General features: G+C 43.0%; 1 protein-coding gene across 3 annotated transcripts in view; it reads right to left on the reverse strand.

Annotated features, from left to right (window-relative positions):
- The window catches only part of LOC141983316 (sodium channel protein type 5 subunit alpha-like), a 100,031-nt gene that overhangs the window by 6,160 nt on the left and 68,358 nt on the right, over positions 1-25,513 (reverse strand). For all 3 annotated transcript variants that reach the window (XM_074946335.1, XM_074946336.1, XM_074946337.1), the window contains 5 exons: positions 24,953-25,126; positions 24,308-24,430; positions 6,918-7,196; positions 5,881-5,938; positions 249-386 (listed from right to left, as the gene is read on the reverse strand). In XM_074946335.1, the coding sequence (XP_074802436.1) occupies positions 249-386; positions 5,881-5,938; positions 6,918-7,196; positions 24,308-24,430; positions 24,953-25,126 (772 nt within the window). The remainder of the gene's footprint in view (positions 1-248; positions 387-5,880; positions 5,939-6,917; positions 7,197-24,307; positions 24,431-24,952; positions 25,127-25,513) is intronic.

Genomic DNA, 25,513 nt, shown 5'->3' on the forward strand with positions numbered 1-25,513 from the left:
TAACTGGCTTCATAGACTCTTATGAATCAATGCAGCCCCAAGAGTTACATGGCTGGGATATAGGGGAATGGAATGGAGACGGGGAAGCACTTCACTTGTAATGCTGCCTCTATTAAATCCAGTACTGATGCTGCTCCATGTAATAAATGTATATAGATGTTTCAGAGCTTCAGTGTACTGCTGGCATGTTCTAGTTTGAAGACAACACATAAGGAATATATCGGGGCCTGGGAACATATCCAGTGTACTTATCTTTTTCTTTTGTTGATTAAAATTGTCAATAATGACACCGACAAAGAGATTCAGTGTGAAGAAAGATCCAAAGATTATGAAAACCACAAAATAGAGGTACATGGATAGACTCTTTTCCATTTGTGGCTGCAATTCTTTCTGCAAAAATGAAAAGCAAGATGAAAATTGGTTGAGAATAGTATGGCCCTGGTCATGGAATGAGCTCTGTATAGGTGCAGGAGTCCTCCCGCACAGAGATCCTTGCAGGATATCAAACTTGCTTCATCACTAGAAATGCGAAAAAAAAAAAACCTGTCTGTAATGCACAAGAATAAGGGACTATCTACCCAATGAGTTAGTATGCAGCAAGCCAGGGTGGAAATCGACAGTGCACCTGCTTGAGGCAGCTAAACCACACTCTGGGACTTTCACTCTGCTGTAGCAGTGAACACATGGTGAATGATGCGCAGTAAGCTGCTGCACTCTAGTTTCACACCCTGTCTTGCTGTGCACTAACTCACTGTAGACAAGCCATAGGTCTTGCATTTCTGTGGTGGTGGGGAGAAAGAGAAGCGGAGATAAAGTTTGTAGTGTGATTAAAGTTAAATCCAAGGACACAACAGACAATGTGGATAACAATTTAACAAGGAACAATGTTTTGCCTAGAATTTGATTATCCTTCCTGATAAGCTGAAAATACGTTCTGAAAATAATATGCCAAATTCTCTGTTGGCATGTTTCCATTGAAGTAGTTGGGCAGAGAATTTGGCCCAATGTCTATTAATAGTATAACTACTATTTGTTGTTTTGATTTCCTCTGCAATCTTTGTTAAGATTGTTCTGTGCAGAACAGATTCCTGTAATTGGCACTTATATTGATTAAACTTACGCTCAGAAACCTGTAGGGCAAAATCTCCCATTCCACTAACTGAAGACTAAGAAATTAAAAGATTGAATTTAGGGTTTTTCGCACTTTAGTATTCACACAAGGACACATAAGATAATGACAGGTTTCAGAGTAACAGCCGTGTTAGTCTGTATTCGCAAAAAGAAAAGGAGTACTTGTGGCACCTTAGAGACTAACCAATTTATTTGAGCATGAGCTTTCGTGAGCTACAGCTCACTTCATTGGATGAAGTGAGCTGTAGCTCACGAAAGTGCATGCTCAAATAAATTGGTTAGTCTCTAAGGTGCCACAAGTACTCCTTTTCTTTTTACATAAGATAATACGTTTCAGAGTGGTAGCCGTGTTAGTCTGTATCAGCAAAAAGAACGAGGAGTACTTGTGGCACCTTAGACACTAACAAATTTATTTGAGCATAAGCTTTCGTGGGCTAAAGCCCACTTCATCAGATGCATGCAGTGGAAAATACAGTAGGAAGATTTTATATATATATATATATATATATATATATATATATATATATATATATATATATATATATATATATAGATTTTATATATATATATATATATATATATATATATATATATATATATATACACACACACACACATATACACATACATACACACATACAGAGAACATGAAAAAATGTGGACAATGTATACCTTCAAGTCAGCGGCACTGCTATGGGTATCCGCATAGCCCCACAGTATGCCAACATTTTTATGGCTGACTTAGTACAATGCTTCCTCAGCTTTCGTCCCCTAATGCCCCTACTCTACTTGCGCTATATTGATGACATCTTCATCATCTGGACCCATGGAAAAGAAGCCCTTGAGGAATTCCACCATGATTTCAACAATTTCCATCCCACCATCAACCTCAGCCTGGAACAGTCCACACAAGAGATCCACTTCCTGGACACTATGGTGCTAATAAGTGATGGTCACATAAAGACCACCCAATACCGGAAACCTACTGACCACTATACTTACCTATATGCCTCCAGCTTTCATCCAGACCACACCACAAGATCCATTGTCTACAGCCAAGTTCTAAGATACAACTGCATTTGCTCCAACCCCTCAGACAGAGACAAACACCTACAAGATCTTTATCAAGCATTCTTACAACTACAATACCCACCTGCTGAAGTGAAGAAACAGATTGACAGAGCCAGAAAAGTACCCAGAAGTCACCTACTATAGGACAGGCCCAACAAAGAAAGTAACAGAACGCCACTAGCCGTCACCTTCAGCCCCCAACTAAAACCTCTCCAGCACATCATCAAGGATCTACAACGTATCCTGAACGATGATCCCTTTTTACATAAGATAATGTTTCTCTTTTTATGCATTTGTTTAAAATACTATCCATCATAACTAAATATATGCCTGAATCACTCTCCCTGAGGTCAATGGAGTCATTATTGACTTCAGTGAGAGCTGAACCAGACTTTCTTGGCATGATTTTCAAAGGTGTCAAACGATCAACAGTTTTCACTGAGGTCAGTGGGATCTGTTGAGTACTCAGTACTTGAAAATCAGGCCAGAGGAGCCTAACTTCAGGTTCTCCTGCTTTTGAAAATCTTGGCCTAGATGTTTTCGTACACGCAAATGACGCAGTGTGGAATAAGCAAAAAAATATTTCTCATTAACCACCTGTGTCAATATGATGAAAATCTTGATGTGTACTATCTGGCCAGTTGATATGTATTCTATAACCCACTTTGAAAGTATATTAATTTCATTGCAAATCAACTTAGAGAGGACTAATATTTGCACGCATGTATCCCGCACACAAACTCCCTCCCGCATTCCCACCCCCTGACCCAGCCCGGAGCCCCCTCCCATATCCTGAACCCTGATACCAGTCAGCTCTGTGTTTTTGGGAAACAGGGCACAGTATCTAGCCTGTCTGACTCATAAAAGACACCCCCCTCACCAGTCTCTGCTTGAACCAAAACCGGTCAGAGAAAAGGCTTGCAGAGAGCAGTGAAGGGCATTGGGAGACACACCTAGACCCCTCCTGACAAGGGTGACAAGATTAAGACATCTCCATTAGCATACAGAATGAAGAACAGAGAGAAAGATGGGACAGACAGACATCTCCATTTGCATATAGAATGGAGAACAGAGAACTGCACTGATATCTGGGACCAGAAAAGCGGGGAAGCACTGCATCATGGGGGATCTCTGCTCCAGATGTTAATGAACCTACGCCTGCACACAGCCAGCTCAGCAGTTATCAGATCAATTCTAGTAATGAATCCTTAATTGATATCCAAAATACTGAAGCAGCCCAATTGCATTGTGAGCTCCCTGGAAGAAAACACAACCCATAGCCAAGAGTGATCAGTTCCTATTGTCTAGCCTAAAGAAAATACTTGAGTCATCAGCTTACCCATAAACAAATCTAGTGTTCTCCCTTGAACCATTGTATTTGCTCTACAAAAACCCCTACCTATGCCCAAGTAAGTGTTCTGATGCATGGACCCAAACTCTGAATCAGTTCCACTGGGACTCCATCTCCTGAATGATCATGCTGGGGGCTCTGCCTGTCTCCAGCACTCAGGACCCTGAGCTCCCACCATCACCTGGGAACCCCAACCAGTTCAAGCCTCATGGAGTGGGTGAGATCCCCCCCTCTCTTTCTCTTCTCTCTCTCTGTTTTCTTTTCTACCTCAGGTATTAACCTTTAATAATATAACTGTTATGTTGGTTTAGGCTCTCCTTGTGTAGTTATCACTATTATTCAATAAATAACTTTTATGATTAAGCTGGTTGATTCTCTCTCTCTCTCTCTCTGAACTTTACTCTTTTGTGTTTTTAGCTTCCCCCATGTACTCTACAGCAATGCTTCTTTTACCTAAGCTAAAGATCCCTGCAGTGCCCAAAATACTGTGGGGTTTGCTCATCAAGTGGGTTACTACCAGTATAATTGTGACATGAAAGTGGGGATAGGGACGTGTTAAACGTGTGGCACATAAGGGTGGCAGCTGAAAGTGCTGCTTGGCCCAGCCCATTGAGTACAGGGACATATAAGGGGTCAGCTTGAGACTGCTGATTGACCGAGTCTGCTCAGACTTGCTGTGTGTGTGCGCGCGCGCGCACGTGTTCATCTGGTTCTAGGGCTGCAATACATCAATAGAATTACAGAAATCCCCCCCAGAAGAGTAACCCTAATAAATGAGTATACCCCAAAGTAACGGGCACATCTGGTAACAATTCATCATTTCTGGCCCTACCCCAGAGCCTGCAACCCCAGCCCAGAGCCTATACCCCCTCCCACACCCCAACCCCCTGCCCCAGCCCCAGCCCAGAGCCCCCTCCCACACTCTGAACCCCTCACCCCCCCAGCCCAGAGGCCTCTCCTACACCCCAAACTCCTCATCCCTCGCTTCATCTCAGAGCCTGCACCTCAGCCAGAGCCCGCACCCCAACCCCTTGCCCCAGCCCAGTGAAAATGAGTGATTAAGGGAGGGTGGGTGAGAGCAAGCAACAGAGGGAGGGGGGATGCAGTGAGCAGGGCATGTGACAGGGGTGTGACCTTGGGGGAAGGGAGGGAAAGGGGTGGGTCAAGAATATTCGGTTTTCTGCAAATAGAAATTTGGCAACCCTACCCCAAGTACCAGAATTCCAGTTACTTCTGACTGACTTCTGCTATGTATCTCAAAATGTGCAGCAAGAAAAGCCCCAGAATGTATAGAGCCCAGCAGTGAAGCAAAGCACCTTTGGATACCCCCTCAGAATGAAGAAAAGGAGTACTTGTGGCACCTTAGAGACTAACCAATTTATTTGAGCATAAGCTTTCGTGAGCTACAGCTCACTTCATCGGATGCATACTGTCTGTATCTGTACAAGTTTTTTCATGCAGAGAAAGGAGTTGTAAGGAGAGTGATCACTTTAGATAAGCTATTACCAGCAGGAGAGTGGGGTGGGGGGAGGTATTTTTTCATGCTTTGTGTGTATAAAAAGATCTTCTACACTTTCCACAGTATGCATCCGATGAAGTGAGCTGTAGCTCACGAAAGCTTATGCTCAAATAAATTGGTTAGTCTCTAAGGTGCCACAAGTACTCCTTTTCTTTTTGCGAATACAGACTAACACGGCTGTTACTCTGAAACCACTCAGAATGCTGACCGCTTACTCCCAGCTATTTACACACATGGATACATATTGAATCAGAAAGCAGTTTACAGTCTGTATGCCATCAGTGTGTACTATCTAATATGCACTTCTTAGTGCACAAAAATACATTGTGCATGAACTGCCCTCCCACCCTCTGTGTACACAAGACTTCTGTGTTCATATAGCACCTAACACAATAGAGCCCTGATTCTGATTTGGGCCTCTGGATGTTACAGTAATATAAATATTAAATAAAATAATAATATTTGACCATTTATTTTAAATGGTTGTCATCCACTTTAGTTCAACCCTGAATTGCTCCTAGTTATAATTTTGTAGGCTTTGAATTTGACAGAAAACAGCTTCCCTTTAAAACATCCACTGTAGCAATTAACTGTACTTATGGTATTGCAAGTCATTTGCAAGTGAAATGTGCATATCAGATGCTGAAAATAAAGATCAGGGAGTTTTATCATAAGTGGACAACACCAAGAAAACAATGAACAGAAAAGACTTATATTGTATCACCTAAAACTAACAAGTATGAAAATTATCAAACACAATAAAGAACTGGAGAGATAGTCACCAAGGAGAATAGTTAATTTTCGTGACCTACCCCTCGTGAATCTACTGCTGCATACATAATGTCCATCCAACCTTTAAATGTCGCCTAGAATAAAAGACAAATTATTAAAATCATATTCAACTTTCAGGGACAGATATTTTAGCCTGTTTACAACATCTTTGTGCCACTGAGTGGGTGCAAAGGGACTGCTGTCTGTCCATAAATGCCCAGTAGATTTACTTCTGGTGTAGGGGATCTCCTGATGACCACTGTTTCCTCTAAGCTGTGCGTGTGTGCGCATGCACACAGATCCTAAACCCCATGCACACGGCAAAACAATGCACGCACAAAAATTTGCACAGAAGCACAACAATTTGCACAGAAGAAATTTTTTGCGCACACGGCCTGTCAAAAATTTGCACAGAAGAAATTTTTTATGCACACGGCCTGTCAAAAATTAGAGGGAACATTGTGATGACATGTCTATGACACAGATGGACCCTAGGCCTCTGCTCCCCACCATCTTCTTGCATAGAGGGCATGTCAGGAGAGGGAGGATGCAGACTGCAGTTATATTCTGCCATAGCAGTCCTCCACTTGTGTATGACCCATTAAGGACCTTAATTCAGTGGCAGATCAAAGCTGCCTGACACCAGGTATAAATTGTGTTGGGCCAGGGGTTGATCCAAGATTCAGGGAATTGGAACTAGCCCACTAATGCTGTCTTCCCCCTTCCTATTTCTGGCAGAGAGAGAGTTTTGCCTTGAGTTTCATGAAATTAAAACAAACACACCATCTTCCCAGGAGCTGTAAATCAGAGTATCATAGAATAGCATAGTATCATAGAGTAGCATATGTTCAAACGGTTACATCATCAGTTTGTAGATCACCCCTAGACCCTACATGTCTGTACACTAGAGTAAGAGGCCCCACATGGCCTAACCACATTGCCAGTGTGAACATGAGCTGGAGGGGCAGAGAAGGCTCTGCAAGGCCACTACTCCCCACCTTGCACAGAGGTGGGTGAGAAATCAGCACCATGACACCACCCCATAGCCAACCAGCAAAAGAAAACAGAACTTACCACCTGAAGAAGAGCCAGATAACCAGAAGCAACATTATCAAAGTTGACTTTAACATTTGTCCAATATATTTTTTGTGTGTCATTATAGGTTGTGCAATCCAATTTGTTCCTAATACTTTTATTTAATTCTGATTTTTCTTCAGTCAAGTTAACGCATTTTCCAAATTTTCCTGCCAATAGGGTCACTCCCATGATACTAAAAATGAGCCAGAAAATGAGGCAGACAAGCAGAACATTCATGATGGAAGGGATGGCACCTATCAAGGCATTTACAACCACCTTAAAAGTGAAATGAAAGAGAAGTTATTATAGGCATTCACATGAGCATGGCCCTAAATAGATATTCACTACATTAAACTGTTTTGAAAAACTAAGCAAACCCTTGTATTCAATGTTGTTTTATTCATTACTGGTCCCAGGATATTAAAAAAGAGACAAGGTAATATGTTTTATTGGACAAGGTAATATGAGGTAATATATTTTATTGAACCAACTTCTGTTGGTGAGAGAGACAAGCTTTTGAGCTAATACAGAGCTCTTCTTCAGGTCTGGGAAACATACTCAGAATGTCACAGCTAAATACAAGGTGTAACAGAGTGTTTAGCATAAGTAATTAACATATATGTCAGTGGACCATTCAAGGTGAAGTGGCCCATTAACATCCTTCCAGCCACAGGGGACAAAGGAAGACAGAGGGAAGCAGCTAGGGTGGGGGTTCTTAGTGGGTTACAGATTGTTGTAATAAGCATAAATCCAGTGTCTCTCAGTCTATGATTATAAATGTCTAGTATGTTATGAATTTAAACTCCCAGATTTCTCTTTTGAAAGTGTTGTGCAGATTTCCTTTGAGGATGAGGACTGATAGGTCAGAAATAAAGTGATCACTTTGTGAAAAAAGTGTTCACCCACAGGTGATACAGTGTTTTTGTCTTTTATCATTTTCCTGTGTGAGTTCATTCGAGAGTGTAGTAATTGTCTGGTATTACCCAGATAGTAGATATTTGGACATTCATGAGGTACACCACATGTTATGACAGGCCTAGGTAGGACCCATGGACCTTGAAAGGTGTGTTGTGCGGGGGTGTTGATCATTGTGGCAGAGTAGAAGATTGCATCATGGAATGGGCCACCCAAATACCCGACAGAACCTGCTTCAATACAGAAATGCCCCAACAACAACTGTGTGGGTGAAACCAGACAATTACTACACTCTCCAATGAACTCACACAGGAAAATGATAAACGATAAAAACACCATAACTCATTCTGACTCATGCTTAATGGAGATTTTAACTTCCACTGTGGATCTTATTACTTCTGGCTAGGTGCTTCAATTACTTGCTTCAGTCTCTACTAATGATCTCGAGAGTCAGCAAATGCAAAGCTATCACTTCCTGATTAGGACATGGAACTTCTACTCATTGCTGGTCCCAATTTTAATCTCCAGTAAAGGGCAGGCATGGACTTCAGAGTGGAACCCTGTACCCCAAACAATTAAGATATGGATGATATTTACCTTCACACAGGTCACAACCAACAGGATGAGCTGGCTTCCCATAGGTGACATTTTGCAAGAGAGGGGTCATGCAGGCCACTGGGTGTTACACCCAAGAAATGTCTAAAGATAAAGTGGGAGGCTGGACTTCTTTGGGAAGTAGGGGAGTGTCTTAAACTGACTACAGATGTAGTATGAAACTTACGCTATATTTGGGTGAGCACATTTAAGATTCATAATAAATTCCAAACCCAGGCAAGTTTTTCTTATATTTGTTTCTTTACAGGTTTCAGACACCTTTCATCACATCAGGAAAAACGGAAAGAAACCTTAAATATTGTACTATTCAAGTTTGCACTTGCTGGGGTGAAATGCTCCAATGACATGGGGCGAAGAACTTTTAAGTTCTATATAGCTTCTGTAGAAACTAAGGAATTTCCGAGACAAAATCTTTAAGATTGTATTAAAGTTGTAATTAAATATCTTAATTCAAAACAACATTTTTAGAACATGGTGATTATAAAAACACGGATGAAATATGTAGTTATGGTTCTACAATCTTAATTCTACCCCATATCCCCACTCAGAAACCCTCTTACATCTACTTGTCCTACTTCATATAATTTCCAGTATGGGCTACAAAGCACCATGAACCAACCAATTATTAACCACAAGTAGCCTACAGTCTAATTGTAGATCACCTTTCAATTCACTTCCTCTTTATAGATCAGGGAAATACAACCTAGATGGAGCTATTATAAGATGAGGGCATAACTGGTTGGAACACAGAGAGTAGTTATCAGAGGTTCACAGTCAAGCTGGAAGGGCATATCAAGTGAGGTCCCGCAGGGATCAGGTCTGGATCCGGGTCAGTTCAATCTCTTAATCAATCATTTAGATAATGTCATAGAGAGTACACATAAAGTTTGCAGACAAAACCAAGCTGGGAGAGGTTGCAAGTGCTTTGGAGGATAGGATTAAAATTCAAAATGATCTGGACAACCTGGAAAAATGGTCTGAAGTAAATAGGATGAAATTCAATAAGGGCAAATGTGAAGTACTCCACTTAGGAAAAAACAATCAGTTGCACATATGCAAAATGGGAATAGACTGTCTAGGAAGGAGTACTGCAAAAAGGGATCTGGGAGTCATAATGGGTTACAATTGTAATACTGTTGCAAAAAAAGCAAACATCATTCTGGGATGTATTAGCAAGAGTATTGTAATCAAGACACAAGAAGTAATTCTTCCATTCTGTGCAGATTAGGCCTCAACTGGAGTATTGTGTCCAATTCTGGGCAACACATTTCAGGAAAGATGTGGACAAATTGGAGAAAGTCCAGAGAAGAGCAACAAAAACTATTAAAGGTCTAGAAAACATGACCTATGAGGGAAGATTTAAAACACTGGGTTTGTTTAGTCTAGAGAAGAGAAGTCTGAGGGAGGACTTGATAACAGTTTTCAAGTATATAAGAGGTTTTTACAAAGAGAGAGAAAATTTTTTCTCAGTAACCTCCGAGGATAGGATCAGAAAATTGTAGGCTTAAATTGCAGAAAAGGCGGTATAGGCTGGACATTAGGAAAAACTTCCTAACTGTCACAGTGGTTAAGCACTGGAATAAATTGCTGAGGGAGGCTGTGGAATCTCCATCTTTGCAATTTTTAAGTGCAGGTCAGACAGACACCTGTCAGGGATGGTCTGGGTAACACTTGGTCCTGCCTTGAGTGCAAGGGACTGGACTAGAAGACCTCTTGAGGTCTCTTACAGTCCTATAATTCTATGATCAAAGACCGCAACATCTTACTTCATATTCTCCATAGACAGTTCAGATAGTTGACCATCCCTCACATCAATTTTTCTCTATGGTCAATAGACCACAAGGATATTACATCTGATTTGTAATATACAGAGAGTACAGCTTATTATATACACCTTACTTGCCATATACAGGTAATAGTATGTGGAATGCCACTTCTGCAACATTTTTTTCCTTCCTTTCCCCTTATCTTGTGAAAGCCTCACCCACTGATGCTGGGCTGCCAACAGGCTGGGACAGGAAGAAAGAAGCCTCAGAATCCGTCTAGAGGCACCGGACCCTGTTGTGCACAGACACTACCTTTATTGGATCTTCCAAGACCTGAGACTGATCCCTGCTTCTTCCACAGGAGGAACTGTGGCAAATTCCCTATGCCAGGTTTCCCACATAGGTGATGGTTTGGGATAATGCTTAACAGAATAGAGGAAAGCAGTAGATATGTTAGTCACAAATCTGCCCCAGCTACATCTGTGCAGCTCCCATGGAATTCAATAGGGGTTGCACACAGTTTTATTTGAGGGCAGATTTGGACCAGTTATCCAGGATTCAAATTCTAATTACCACATAAAATACAATGTATATCAAACAACAGAAAAGACAGTTAAAATGCATTTACACCCACTGTAAATCACAAGAAGTAATTGTTTCCCCACTATATTACTATCTTTCCCTTTCAAATCCACTATTAGGTGTCAATAACTCAAATTAATACTCATATATAATGATCTAACAGTCTGTCTACAGACTTGAGTCTATATTTGAATGTGTTTGCTTCTCAATTCTTTCACGCATGCAAAATTAGGATCTTTGCTGACACAAGCCTTTACTCTTTTTCGCTTACATTCTGAGTCTGAGATAAAGTGATACAGATCCACAAAAATGAAAATTTATCTAGTTTTGAATCTGATTGTGGAAACGCCTATTCTTGTTTTCCACCAGAGCACAGCATTTTCATTTTCTTCTAAGCTACTAATATTGCATTTCTCAGTTTCTTTTATATTGGTCTACAGGTTACAAAGGCAGCATGGAAAAGTGATTTTACATATTTGCAATAGATAATTGTGAAGGTCATGAGAAGAACCAAATCCTGAGCTACTCTAAATCAGTGTAGTATGGCCTTCACACCTAGCCTCAGCTCGTGCGAGTTATAGCAATGTAATCTGGATGTGCTGAGTGCACGGATTGCATTAGTTAGGTCAACATACGAGAAGCAGGGGGCAAAGTTTGAATTTGGGAAGTAAGCTGAATCCTCAGAGGCTTTTTCTGTCACTAGTGTGTACAATATCATACTGTGAGTGAAGGCAAAATTTATTTCATTATTAATTATGATTATTAATTAGTGAATTAAGTGCTAGTGAAAAGGTCAGGACTGATATCCCCAGAGACCAATGTACTCTATTAACAGAATATATATATATATATATATATATATATATATATATATATATATATATATTCGTTAATTGCAGCATAAATTTCCTCACAGCGCCCAACAAATATGTCTCACGCTTGGAAAGCAATTGCTATCAGGGGGTGGCAACAGAGGGGATTAACCAGTTTTCATTAAAGCTTAGTCTAAACCAAAGCCAACCTACAGCAAATTTTGAGGAAAGGGTTCCAAATGTGCTGGTGGTGTTTTGTTTTCTGAATGTATACAGTTATCCTTTAGAAACTGGAGTGAGGCAACCAATTTATATCATGGGCCTCTGAACACCCAATAGATTGTAGTAACTTTTAGTTCATAGAAACCTACATTGAATTTGTGACAAGGATTGAAAAAACTGTCAGGTACAAAACTTCTTTGTCTTAGCTGTTTCTCTCCAAATTCATTATTAATGGCTTAATGCCCCCCAGGGAATTTGGAGGCAGTCCAGTGTTGTTGCTGGAGGTTCCAGGACTAAGCTCCGCCCTTCACCCCAGGCCATAAGAAGAGTTCTTCCACAGCTGTGGAAACACTCCAGGAATTGATTATTATCATTAAGAGACTTGATATAATGTATGAAATTAGCCTGAACACAATATATGCCTAAATCTCCTTTCAGAGAAAGACTTCAATTTATATTCTGGTCATTTAACAGCATTTGGGTTGAATTTGGGGAAAAGCTGCTAACAGAAAGAAAATTATGAGGTAAGAAATTTCTCATTCTGTTGTACAGCTTCTCTCCTCATTCATTGCTAATGGGAAGTAGCAAGCAGTGAATCCCAGAAGTAGGGGGGAAAGGATAAAGCAGAGTTTAATTATTATAGTAGAATAATAGACAGGAAAAAAATGGTTATTAACCTGTTCTGTAACTGTTGTTCTTCAGATGTAGCAATGACATGTCCAGACAAAGAATTTTCTCTTTGCTCTGTGATATCAAGTTGGGAAGTAGAGGAAGGGTGATTGGTGAATGTATTGTGATACAGCATGGCCAGAGGGCAGCAGGAGGGTGATCCTATTGGGGTCCAGGAAGTGGGCGGGATCCACTGCTAAAGGATCCCCCCCCAGCCTAAGAGGGGATCCACAGGACCTGGAAGCCAAAAAAATAGGGGGGACAACTAATGAAATAACAGGGACAGGAGTGCGATCAAAGGGTCAAACGAAGGGAACCGGATGAGGACACCGAGGAGAGAACCCTGGACAGTGCCCACTGCTCCTCGAAGGCGTCAAGGGAGTCAGTGGATGCCACCCAGAGGAACTCTGCCCGGATACGTGAACGGACAGAGGATCAGAAATGGGCCCCACAGTCACAGGAGACTCCATCGGCCAACCTCCTCACCCTGGTTTTATAGATGGCCACTTTAGCCAGGGCCAGGAGGAGGTTAGGGTTTGTGGGGCCACGGATAGGGAGTGCATAGATGAGGAGGTGAGGGGAAAAGTACAACCAAAAACGTAACAAAATATCCTTGAGGAGCCAGAATAGAAGCTGCAACCTGGCACACTCCAAGTAAATGTGTGCCAGGGGTTCCCTCATGCCACAAAAGAGGCAGGTGTCTGGGACAGGGGTGAACCGTGCCAAGTACATGCCTGTGCTCACGGCCCCATGAAGGAGCCACCAACTGATATCTCTGGTGGGCCTCGGGACCAGGGTGGAGTATAGGCTTGCCCACCGGGGCTCCTCACCCTCTAGAGGTGGCAGAAGGTCCCACCACTTTGTGTCGGGGTGGGACGCAAGGGTGAGGATGTGAAGGGTGTGGAGCACGAGAGTGTATAGTTGTTTCATTGGCGTGGTCTGGAAGCAGACCGGCTGCAGATCATGCAGCTGGCTCACGGTGAAGGGGCGGGGGGGTTGGTTGGATCCACGGGGTAGGGGCCCAATAAAAAGGTCCAGAGGGCCTGGGGTGGAGGGTGGGCGGGGTGTGCCCTCGTGCAGGACCGGTGGAGGTAAACCCAAGCAGCGGGTGGCAAAGCGGCCCTCACCTCCTGAAGTACGTGCCGGGGAGTACGAGGCCTGGAGAGCCCCATGTGCTGAGCGACCATCAGGGGATCCAGCCAGTCTCCCCAGTCGTAGTCCAGGAGGTCTCCGACTCTTGTGACTTCTGCCAAGACAAACCTCTGGCGCACCGAGGGGGACTCCACCACCTGCACATGGAGCTGGGGATTGTGTAGCAGGGGCTCCGCAAGGAGATCTGCCCCCACGGTAGCCGCCATGGCCTGGTCACTGAGAACAGTTTCCAGGTCTGGAGGAGGTCCTGGTAGAAGACCGGCAGCCTCGGAGGCTGCACCATAATGGAGCCTCTGCAGGGCCTGGAGGCGGAAGACATGGACCTGAGTGTGGAGACACTTTAGGCCCTGCCCTCCCTGCTCCAGGGGTAGATGGAGAACCCCCGCAGAGACCCAGTGCAGTCCTGACCAGAAGAACTCCAGAATCGATGTCCAGAGGTTGGCCAGAAAACCTGGGGCCGGGACCAAGGTGTTGAGGCGGTACCAGAGCATGGACAGGACTAGCTGATTAAGCACCAGAGCTCTCCCTCGAAGGGAGAGGCACCGGAGTAGTCCTGTCCATTTCTGGAGCTGCTCTGTCACCCTGCCCTCTAAATCGTGCCAGTTCTCTGGCAGAGATGGATGAGCGGCAGAAAGGTAAACCCCGAGATAGAGCAGCGGACCCGCGCTCCACTGGATGGCCTGAAGCGCGGGTGGGAGGGAGCTCGCCTGCCACCCATCCCCGACCACCAGGCCAGAGCTCTTGACCCAGTTGACTCGGGCGGAGGAGGCTGCCGAATAGATGGTCTAGCAATCCTCCACCCGCACCAAGTCACCTGGGTCCTGGACCACGAGCTGCAGCTCCGGCTCCTGCAACACATTTATCTGTCCACAAGGGGGTCCTGTGCCTCTAGACGGATTCTGAGGCTTTTTTCTTCCCATTCCAGCCCGTTGGCAGCCCAGCATCAGTGGGAGAGGCTTTCACAAGGGGAAAGGAAGGAAAAAATGTTGCAGAAATGGCATTCCACAAACTATTACCTGTATATGGCAAGTAAGATGTATATATTAATTATGATTATTAATTAGTGAATTAAGTGCTAGCGAAAAGGTCAGGACTGATAGCCCCAGAGACAAAGACATCAAGATGTCGTCCGGGTGGTGGTCACGTCAGACTTCCACCAGGGAGTGGTGTTTGACTATCTCCAGGAGGACGTCCGCAGCGGCCGGGCACTGCTCAGTCCTTGAGTGGTCCCGCTCCTCGAGGGTGGTGTTAAAGTCCCCACCCAGGACCAGGCACTCGCGAGGATCCAAGGTGCTGAGGAAGGCGGACGCCTGCTGATAGAAACACAGCCACTCCAGGCCCGGTGTTGGGGCATAGACGTTAACGAGGTTGACCACGACCCCCTCCATACAGACCCGGAGGTGCAGCAGGCGGCCCGGCATAGCCTCGGCGACCCCCAGCACCTCGGGCCGTAGGTCAGAGGAGAACAGGGTCACCACTCCAGCCGTATGAACTGTGAGATGGCTAAAGTAGACCCTGTCCCCCCATTCCAGCCGCCAGCTGTCTTCGGAGGCCGGATCCGTATGGGTCTCCTTCAGGAAAACCACAGAGTACACCCCTTCCCGAAGGAAGGAGAGCACCTGGGACCTGCGGAGACCCATCCTACAGCCCCGGGTGTTCAACGTTGCGATGATGATAGATGCGATGAGGAGGGCTGGGGGGGGATCCTTGCCAGCAGGGATGCTTGCAGCCCCCATTGGGCCTCGCAGTAAACCGTGACCTACTCTGTAGGTGAGCAAGGAGTCACAGAAGCCGCAGACCCGCTGGTAGGCTGCGGCGGCCTGCTTGCCGGTCCTTTTACCCTCCCTGATAAGGGCCCTTGTAGCCTGGAGAATTTGATGAAAATCCCCCCATCGCTGGACAGCAAGCTTTAGAGGGGAGATATGTAAGCCCCAGGATGATGAGAGCCTTATTCCCTGTAGAGGGAAGAGAGGTTGCTGTAGATTAATTAGAGCACCTGAAGCCAATTACAGCACCTGAAGCCAGTCACCTGATAAAACCCCCCTGCTTCAATCAGTCAGTTGGAGGAGCTGAAGCAGAGTGGGTTGGTGTTGGAGCAGAGAGCAGTTTGGAGGAATTGAAGCAGAGTGGTTTGGTGTTGAAGCAGAGAGCAGTTTGAAGGAGAGCAGTTTAGAGGGAAGCAAAGGACAGTTTGGAGAAGCACTGTGGTGGGCCAGAAGACCAAGACCCTAGGTAAAGGGAAACCTGGCTTGTGTAGAGCAGAGGGACTCCACAGACACAAGGGATTGGGACAAACCTGGCCCAAGCAAAGAGAGGGCAGGAAGCCCCAGAAGCTGAAGGGCCAGAGAGGGAAGTAGGCCAGGGGAAGGAATCACTAGTTCAAGTGGTTTGATGCTATCCCTAGGGCACCTGGGCTGGAACCCGGAGTAGAGGGAGGGCGGGCCCGGGTCCCTCCCTCTCCACTCCCCTTCTCTGGGATATTAGTGGGACAGGTGATACCCCAGATCAGGGGTGAGAAACAGTGCCCTGAACCCCCTCCCACAAGAAGAGAAAGCGCGGGACCCATCATACTAGTGCCGGCAATTTGCCACAGTATGGACAATCTGAACAGTTCCAGAAACCAGTACTGTCTTGGCCAGGCTGGTGCAATGAGAATCATGTAAGCTGAGTCTTGCTTGAGCTTCACTGAAGTTCTTGGAATCAGTGGAATCTTCATTAAACTTCATTAAAGTTCTTGGAATCAGCAGAGGGTAGGCAAAATGAAGGCCTACAGACCATTAGATAATGAACATGTCAGCTATAGAGCCTGGACTGATCCCTGCTTTTGTGCAATACCTCTGACACTTTTTGTAACAAGCAGATCCACATGAGGCTGACCTCAATTCTGGAATTCATAAGAGCCACAGATCTCTTCAGAGACCAGTCATGGTCTGATGAAAACTGCTTAGCTGGTCTGTATGAGCATTCAAAAGACCTGGTAGATGAACTGTTTTCAGGGACACCTGATATTGTATACACCATTCCCAAAGTAGATGCACTTCTTGACATAAGAGTTCTGACCTTGTTTCCCTTGTCTGTTTATGTTTCTTTGACAGGGTAATAAGGAATGAATTACCAATGAATGAGGAGAGAAGCTGTACAACAGAATGAGAAATTTCTTACCTCATAACTTTCTTTCTGTTAGCAGCTTCTCCCTAAATTCAACCCAAATTCTGTTAAACAACCAGAATATAAATTGAAATGATCGGGGGGAAGCAGTAGATGTTGTATATATTGACTTGAGTAAGGCTTTTGTTACAGCCTCACATGACCTTCTCATAAACAAACTAGGGAAATACAACCTAGATGGAGCTATTATAAGGTGGGTGCATAACTGGTTGGAAAACCATTCCCAGAGAGTAGTTATCAGTAGTTCACAGTCAAGCTGGAAGGGCATATTGAGTGAGGTGCTGCAGGAATCAGTTCTGGGTCTAGTTCTGTTCAATATCTTCATCAATTATTTAGATAATGGCATAGAGAGTACACTGCTAAAGTTTGTGGACTATGCCAAGTTGGGAGGGGTTGCAAGAGTTTTGGAGGATAGGATTAAAATTCAAAATGATCTGCACAACCAGGAGAAATGGAGTGAAGAAAATAGGATAAAATTCAATAAGGATAAATACAAAGTACTCCACTTAGGAAGGAACAATCAGTTGTACACATACAAAATAGGAAATGACTGCTTAGGAAGGAGTACTGCAGAAAGTGATCTAGGGGTCACAGTGGGTCATAAGCCAAATATGAGTCAACTATGTAATACTATTGCAAAAAAAGCAAACATGCTGGGATGTATTAGTAGGAGTGTTGTAAGCAAGACACAAAAAATATTTCTTCTACTATACTCCATGCTGATTAGGCCTCAACTTGAGTACTGTATCCAATTTGGGTGGCCACATTTCAGGAAAGATGTGGACAAATTGGAGAAAGTCCAGAGAAGACCAAAAAAATGACTGAAGGTCTAGAAAACGTGACCTATGAGGGAAGATTGAAAACACTGTGTTTGTTTAGTCTGGAGAAGAGAAGATTGAGGGGGCACATGAAAATAGTTTTCAAGTATATAAAAGGTTTTTACAAGGAGGGAAAAAGATAGTTCTCCTTGACCTCTGAGGATAGGACAAGAGGCAATACGCTTAAATTGCAGCAAGGGTGGTTTAGGTTGGACATTAGGAAAAACTTCCTGTCAGGTTGGTTAAGCACTGGAACAAATTGCCCAGGAAGGCTGTGGAATCTCCATCATTGGAGATTTTTAAGAGCAGGTTAGACAAACACCTGTCAGGGATGGTCTAGATAATACTTAGTCATGCTATGAATGCAGGGGACTGGACTAGATGACCTCTCGAGGTCCCATCCAGTCCTACGATTCTATGATTCTATGTAAAAAATGGTGGTGGTATTGTTGATGATGACTTGAACAACCTTGTCCTGGTCAGATCAAAGAAAAGAAAAAAGAAAAGAAAAGATGAATTGCTCACAGTTCCAACATGTTTATATGTAGAAGAGACTCTTTCTGAGACCATAATGCTTGAGTCTGATGATGTAGGAAGTTCACATCTCAACCCAGTTTGGAGGCATCCATTATCCTCATTACAACTGGTTGAAGAGATACAAACGGAAGGCCCTTGCAAACCTCAGAAGGGTTTAACCACTAACGAAGGGGCATCAGAACTCAATGGGGAACTCTGAGTATCATATCTATGCTTTGTGTAAAGATCCACAAGTCTATAAGGAAAGGTTAGTCACCCTGTGCAGCAACTGTAGTTCTTCAAGATGTGTGTTCCTATGGGTTCTCCACTTCAGGTGTGCAAGAGTCCCATGCACCTTCAACTGGAGATTTTCATTAGCAGTTTCCATTCAACCTATTCTTATGCCCTACACATCTTTGTGGCCCATGCCGAGGCTATATAGAGCTGCACAGGTGAACCACCCTGTGTTCCTTCTCTACAACAAAGTCCCACCAAGAAAACTCCAAAGCAGAGGGGAAGGAGGGCAGATAGTTGGACACGCAATAGGGATACACTTCTTGAAGAACTACAGTTACTGCACAGCGCGGGTTCCTTCTTCTTTGAGTAATGTCCCTATGTACACTCCACTTCAGGTGATTTCCAAGCAGTATCCCCAGGAAGAGGCAGCTTTGGAATAAAGTCTAGTACAGATGAAAGAACTGGGCTGCCCATTGCCACATCAGATCTAGAGGCATGATATAGTGTTTGGAGAAAGTATGTACTGAAGATCATGTAGTGGCCTAGCAAATTTCAAGTACTGGAACGTTCTTAAGTAAGGCCATAGATGTTGATTTTGACCTATTAGTGTGGACCAGAACCCAAGCAGGAGACTAGGTATTGGCAACCTCATAGCAAGCGATGATATATCCCAAAATCCACCTTGATAGTATTTGGGTAGAAACAGTGAAACCCTTAGATCTGTCTTTAGTGGAGACAAATAGTCTAGGACAGTGACTATCAACTTTTCCAGACTATTGTACCCCTTTCAGGAGTCTGATTTGTCTTGTGTACCTCCAAGTTTCACCTCATTTAAAAACTACTTGCTTACAAACTCAGACACAAAATACAAAAGTGTCACAGCACACTATTACTGAAAAATTGCTTACGTTCTAATTTTTACCATATAATTATAAAATAAATCAATTGGAATCTAAATATTGTACTTACATTTCAGTGTATAGTACATAGAGCAGTACAAACAAGTCATTGTCTGTATGACATTTTAGTTTGTACTGACTTTGCTAGTGCTTTTTTTATGTAGCCTGTTGTAAAACTTGGCAAATATCTAGATGAATAGATCTCTGGAAGACATCTGAGTATCCCAAGGGTACTTGCACCCTTGGTTAAGAACTACTCATCTAGGAGACTTCTGAAATCGTTTGATCCTATCAAGATAGAAAGACAGTGCTCTTTTGACATCTAAGGTATGGAAAGAAGCTTCCTGACCCGAGTTATGTGGTTTTGGGGGAAAATGGTAAATGTATGGTCTAGGTCATATTAAACTCAGATAAGAACATAAGAACGGCCATACTGGGTCAGACCAAAAGTCCATCTAGCCCAATATCCTGTCTTCTGGCATGGCTAATGCCAGGTGCTTCAGAGGGAATGAACAGAACAGGAAATCATCAAATGATCCATCCCCTGTCGTTCATTCCCAGATGGTACTTTAGGAAGGAATTTGGCATGTGGACATAGGGAAACTTTATCCTTGAAGAATACTATAAAGACAGCATCTGCCATTAAGGCCCTGATTTCCTTAACTCTTCATGCCAATGCAATGGCTATTAAAAAGGCCATCTTCATGGATAGGTATAGTAATGAGCAGGTCACCATAGGTTAAAAAGGAGGCCCTGTGAGACCTCTGAGAACTAGATTAAGATCCCAGACTGGAGCAGGGGCTTTTACTTGAGGGATGAGGTTCCCCAGTCCTTTAATGAACCTTACAGTTGTGGGGTGAGAGAATACTGAGAACCCTTCCATTAGAGAATGGAAGACTGATATTGCAGCTAGATGAATCTTAATAGAATTACTTGTTAAGCTTGTTTTCTTTCTTCATTTGTAGCAGCCAATCCAGGATAAGTGAAAGTGAGGAAGATTCTGGTGCAATTTGCTGTATTCACACCAACAGCTAAATCTGTTCCACTTCTGAAGTACTATGGGTAGGTGCTTTCCTGCTGTACCTCTACTGAACAGGTAGACTCTATGCCCATGAACCACTGAGGAACTATGCCCTGAGGTGGAGAATCTTTAGGTTGAGATGAAGCACTTATCCCACATCTTGAGAGAGAAGATGAGGGAAACATGGAAAATTGATCATCAGACAAAGAAACAATCAAACCAGGTTAGGATACCATGCTTGTCTCAGTCAAGTAGGGATTATCATGATTACCTTATCCTTGTCCTGCCAAATCTTTTTCATCACTTTTAGAATGAGAGGTACTGGGGGGAAATGTGTAACACAAGCCCTTTGTCCAAGGAAGGAGAAAGTCATCTCCCAAAGACTGAAAGCCTAGGCCCTCCATTGAGCAGAACAGACAACACTTCCTGTTTGTGGCTGAGACAAAGAGATCCACCTCCAGATGTCCCCACATTCAAAATATGTCATCTAGGATCCAAGGGTGCAGCTCCCATTCATAGTCCTGGGAGAAGTGTCTGTTGAGAACATCAGCTGTGGAGTTTTGTATTCCAGGAATGCACATTGCCAAAATGTGAATATGATAGGCTATGCACCCATTCTATAACTTTATTGCTTCAACACAGAGAGAGGGGATCTCATGCCACCCTGTCAGTTGATATAAAACATGCAGGCTACTTTGTCAAAATCTTGATTGACTTCCCTCTGATCAGAGGAAGAAAGGAGACAGACATTTCTGACTGCCCTTAGTTCCAGCAGGTGGTTGTGGAGACTGGTCTCCTGAGGTGATCATCTGCCCTGGACTGTATGAACATTGAGATGTTTCCCTCCCTCATTTGAGTAGCGATGCATCTGTCATTATGGTGACCATCAGCATTGACTGAAGAAAGGCAATGCCAACCCCACATTGTGGTGATCCTTCCACCGGTCTAGGGCATCTTTCATCTGGCATGGAACACAAAACTTGTTTGGCTAAGCTGTGTCTGTGTGGTGAAGGCACCCCTGAAAGCACCAACGGTGTAATCTTGCATGATCCGTGATGAAAGTGCAAGCCACCATGTAACCCAGGGAGCTGCAAACAGAACCTCACTGAGGACTGAAGGCTCACTTGAATAGTCCTAATGAGGTTTGTTAAGATTATGGGAAGATAGGCCCTTGCAGTCAGCGAATCCAAAGATGCCCCAACTAAGTGTATTTTCTGAATAAGGGTCAACACAGACTTCCTGACATTGGGCTGGAAGCCTAATCTCAGGAACAGTGAGAGAGCCCTCTGGGAGGTCAACAGCACTTCCCTGTAAGACTGACACTTGAACAGCCAGTTGCTGAGGTATGGCAATACCACAATTGCCTCTCGACCAAAAGGAAATATATGATATTGGAAGTGATCCTGACCTATCACAAAATGCAAGTATTATCTGTGAGCTGGGTGTATGGAAATGTGTGTCTTGTAGGTCAAGGGCTGAAAATCAATCCCCTCAATCTATTGCTGCCAGAGTCACCATCCTGAATTTTTAGCACTTCACAAATTTGTTTAGGAGTCTTAGATCTAAAATCAGTCTCCACCCTCCATTTTTCTTTGGTAAGAGGAAGTAACTTGAGTAGAAACCATTCCCCTGTGTAGAGCTGGGACAGGCTCTGTTACTCCTAAGCAAAGGAGGTAGTTTATTTCCAGTCTTAGTATGAGCTCATGAGAAGGGTTCTTGAAGAGTGGGGATTTGACAATCTCCAAAACTCATTTTTCTGTGATAATTCACTCCCATGTGTGTCAGAATGGGGAGATGGGAAAACTGTGGTAGCTGGCAGGCTAAAGAATGGGGAGGCTTCAAACCCTTAACTGTCCCTTCAAAACTGATACTTTGATGATGAAGCTGGTTGTGTACTTGAACCAGATGGGTTTGTGTTTCTCTTCCGCTGGAACCTATGCTTCTTTCTCCGGGGTTTGATGGGTCTCTGGTACCTGGAGAAATGTATCAGAGGAAACCTGCTGCTGTATCATAGGAAATGTATGAGGTTGCTCATCAGGGTGACACTCTCTGACTGCTCGGGTGATGGTGACCTTTGCCTTGAATTAGATGAAGTTGGGGTCCTATAGCTCTGATGAAGAATCCAAGGGTACCAATACAGCCACATCTTTGTCCATAAGGAAACTGCATGGCTGCCCAAGGAGAAGGAAACCAGAAGCAAGGAAAGGTTCATAATAATTACAAGAAGACTGCTGCAGTCTGGTTTGAGAATGAACCTCTGATGAGAAATAGGCAGGTGAGGAAGAAGGAGATCCCTCCAAACTTGCCTCAGAAGCTGATGAAAATAATACACATTCTTCTGAATAAGGACTTTGAGGAGTCTTCATTAATTGAGTTTCAGACCCTAAAGTTAGAAGCTCAATAGATGGTATTTATGATTCACCCATATACAGTACCAATAGTGGATTTTCAGCATAAGCCACTGGAGGTGATTTTGGATGATCAGATACAACTAAATCTGATGCTATGGTGAATGAAGGACCTGAAATAACTGGTACCAAAGCTGGAGCTGTATCAGTACATACAGTATTACAGAGAAAAGAGACCTGGAGGCAGCATCCTTGACCTTAAATGGCACCTGGGCACTTGGTACTGAATCCATGCACCCTGATGGAGCACATACAGTAGATGGTACCATAACATTCAGAGGTGGTACTGAAGCCTCAGAACGATCAGAAGATTTTCTCTTTAACAGTTCTGAGCTCTTAGTAGTATGATTCAGGGCTTCTAAGGGCACTTTTCTAAGCCTTGAAGTCCCTTTTGAAGCTTGAGGTGATCTTGCCTTCTTTTTTCTTGAAGGACCAGGAGAATGAAATCTGTGGCTCTCTTCAGCCAAAGATCTTTTAACAACCACAGTAGCACAGCCAAAGATTTTCTAACCACAGGAGCACTTCTTGTTGAGGGAATACTGGAAATAAACTGGTCCGAATGACCAGGATCGGAATCAGGTCTCATGGATCTGCCCAGGAGATATATACTGAGTTTAATCTCCCAGGTCATTTGAAACCAGTGGCTGAAAGAACAGCAGATTGCACATTTACTAGGAATATTCCACTTATCTAGATAGTAAAGACACTTTTCATGTGGCTGGTATAGCAACAATACATGAACGGCATGTTTTGAAACTGGATGATTTAGGAACCAACATAGCTGCTTGTCATCCAGTACCAATACCTAACTACATGTTAAAACCAATACTAAAATAGTAACAAAAGACCTACTCTAAAGCTAACTGACAAAAAAAACTATTTACAAAAGACTGAGCTACCCAAGTTTAAAACATAGACAAGTGCGCTTAAATTTGCCAGTATGGCTTAAAAGTTATAAAATGCTCTATTGACAAACACTCCTAATGTACAACTGGTATTTTAATGATCAGCACATGAGGAGCAACAATGTAGAGAAAAGAAAGGTCTCAGATTGTATCATAGAATATCAGGGTTGGAAGGGACCTCAGGAGGTCATCTAGTCCAACCCCCTGCTCAAAGCAAGACCAATCCCCAATTTTTGCCCCAGATCCCTAAATGGCCCCCTCAAGGATTGAACTCACAATCCTGGGTTTAGCAGGCCAATGCTCAAACCACTGAGCTATCCCTCCCCCCTAGTAGAGTTCTTGCTAAAAGGAGTACAAAAAAAAGTGAGAGAATCTAGTGAAAAATTGCCAAAAGGGATGAGTTTAAAACTTTTATTATTCTCTCTGTATCAACTCATTTTTCATCAATCCACCACAAAAAAAAAAAATCAAACTGTGCTCATAGTTTATATTCTATGTTTCATTTGGTGCCATTTCAATGAGACTTTTACAAAATAGGTAGTTAAAGCTCCTGTTAAAACTGAACTCTTAAATGTAACCTTAACTATGGTGCTGTGCAACATAATGAAAACAAAACCATATAAAATATTGTCACTTTACATCCTTAATATTCACACTAGATGGTTGCTTTATTTACTCTTACCCTCATCCCTTCAAACCGTGACAGTGCTCTTAATGGTCTCAAAGCTCGGAGAGTCCTAAGGGATTTCATGGCTCCCATATCGGAATATCCAAGTGAGTTAGCTATGAGAGTTACTAAAGAGACCTGAATGAAGACACAAAGTAAAAGTCCAAAATATTAGTGCAATCCTACCATCTGTTCCTCCTCCTCTTCTTTTTTTTTTTTAACTCTTGCTTAAAAAATCTTACCAGTGGAAGTGTGAATAAACAGCCTGTATAGCACAAGTAGAAATGCATCTTAAATGGACACTGACAATTACAAAATAATAGGTGAAATCTTGGTCCTATTGAAGTTAATTGTAAAATACCCATTCTCTTTAGTGGTGCCAAGATTTCACCCAATACATTTTAACAAAACAAACGTACTTACCTGAGTTATTAATGCTACCTGATATTATTAAAGATGGAGGAACTTTGAGTCCAACATTTTAACAGACTAATGATTTTCATTGCCCAAATTCAGACAACTTGAAGAGTCCTGATTTTCAGATGATGGGTGCTCAGCACTTTCTAAAAATCAGTTCCCCTTCAAAGTACATCCAAAAAAGAAGAGTGAACATTTTGTTGCTGTGTCCGGTTCACAGAATTGTTCAAATGCAATACTTACATCTACAATTAGGAAATCAAGCCAACACCAGGCACTGGTGAAATATTTCCTGAAGCCATAAGCCAGCCATTTCAGAAACATTTCGAAGACAAAGATATAAGTGAAGACTTTATCAAGAAATTCCAACATGGTTTTAATGTTTTCTCTTTTTTGAAGATGAATATCTTCAAATGCCTGGAATAATAAAGATTAAATATAATCCCACTCTACAGAGTTTCAGTGGAATATTTTAATGTGCTGAGATGAGAGATGTATGCACTTTTCATTATGAAACCACATGAAACTTGGACGTTCATCCTGCAAACAGTTACACATCAGCTTAACTTTACACATGTGAATAATCCCAATGAAGGTGATCATTACAGATGGCTGAAAATACAGAATTTGTTTTCCATGATTTCGGAAAAGTTTTATTGTTTCACAGTATGGAATCCAGAAAAAGTTTCATTTGAAAAAATGCCAAAATGCTTTGCTAAGACATTTTTTGATCCAGAACAGCAAATGTCCTACAGTTCATTTATTCAGATTTTCACTGCATCATTCAGGGATGGAGGTGGGGAG

Source organism: Natator depressus, chromosome 2 (genome assembly GCF_965152275.1).
Source record: "Natator depressus isolate rNatDep1 chromosome 2, rNatDep2.hap1, whole genome shotgun sequence".
Lineage (NCBI taxonomy): Eukaryota > Metazoa > Chordata > Testudines > Cheloniidae > Natator > Natator depressus.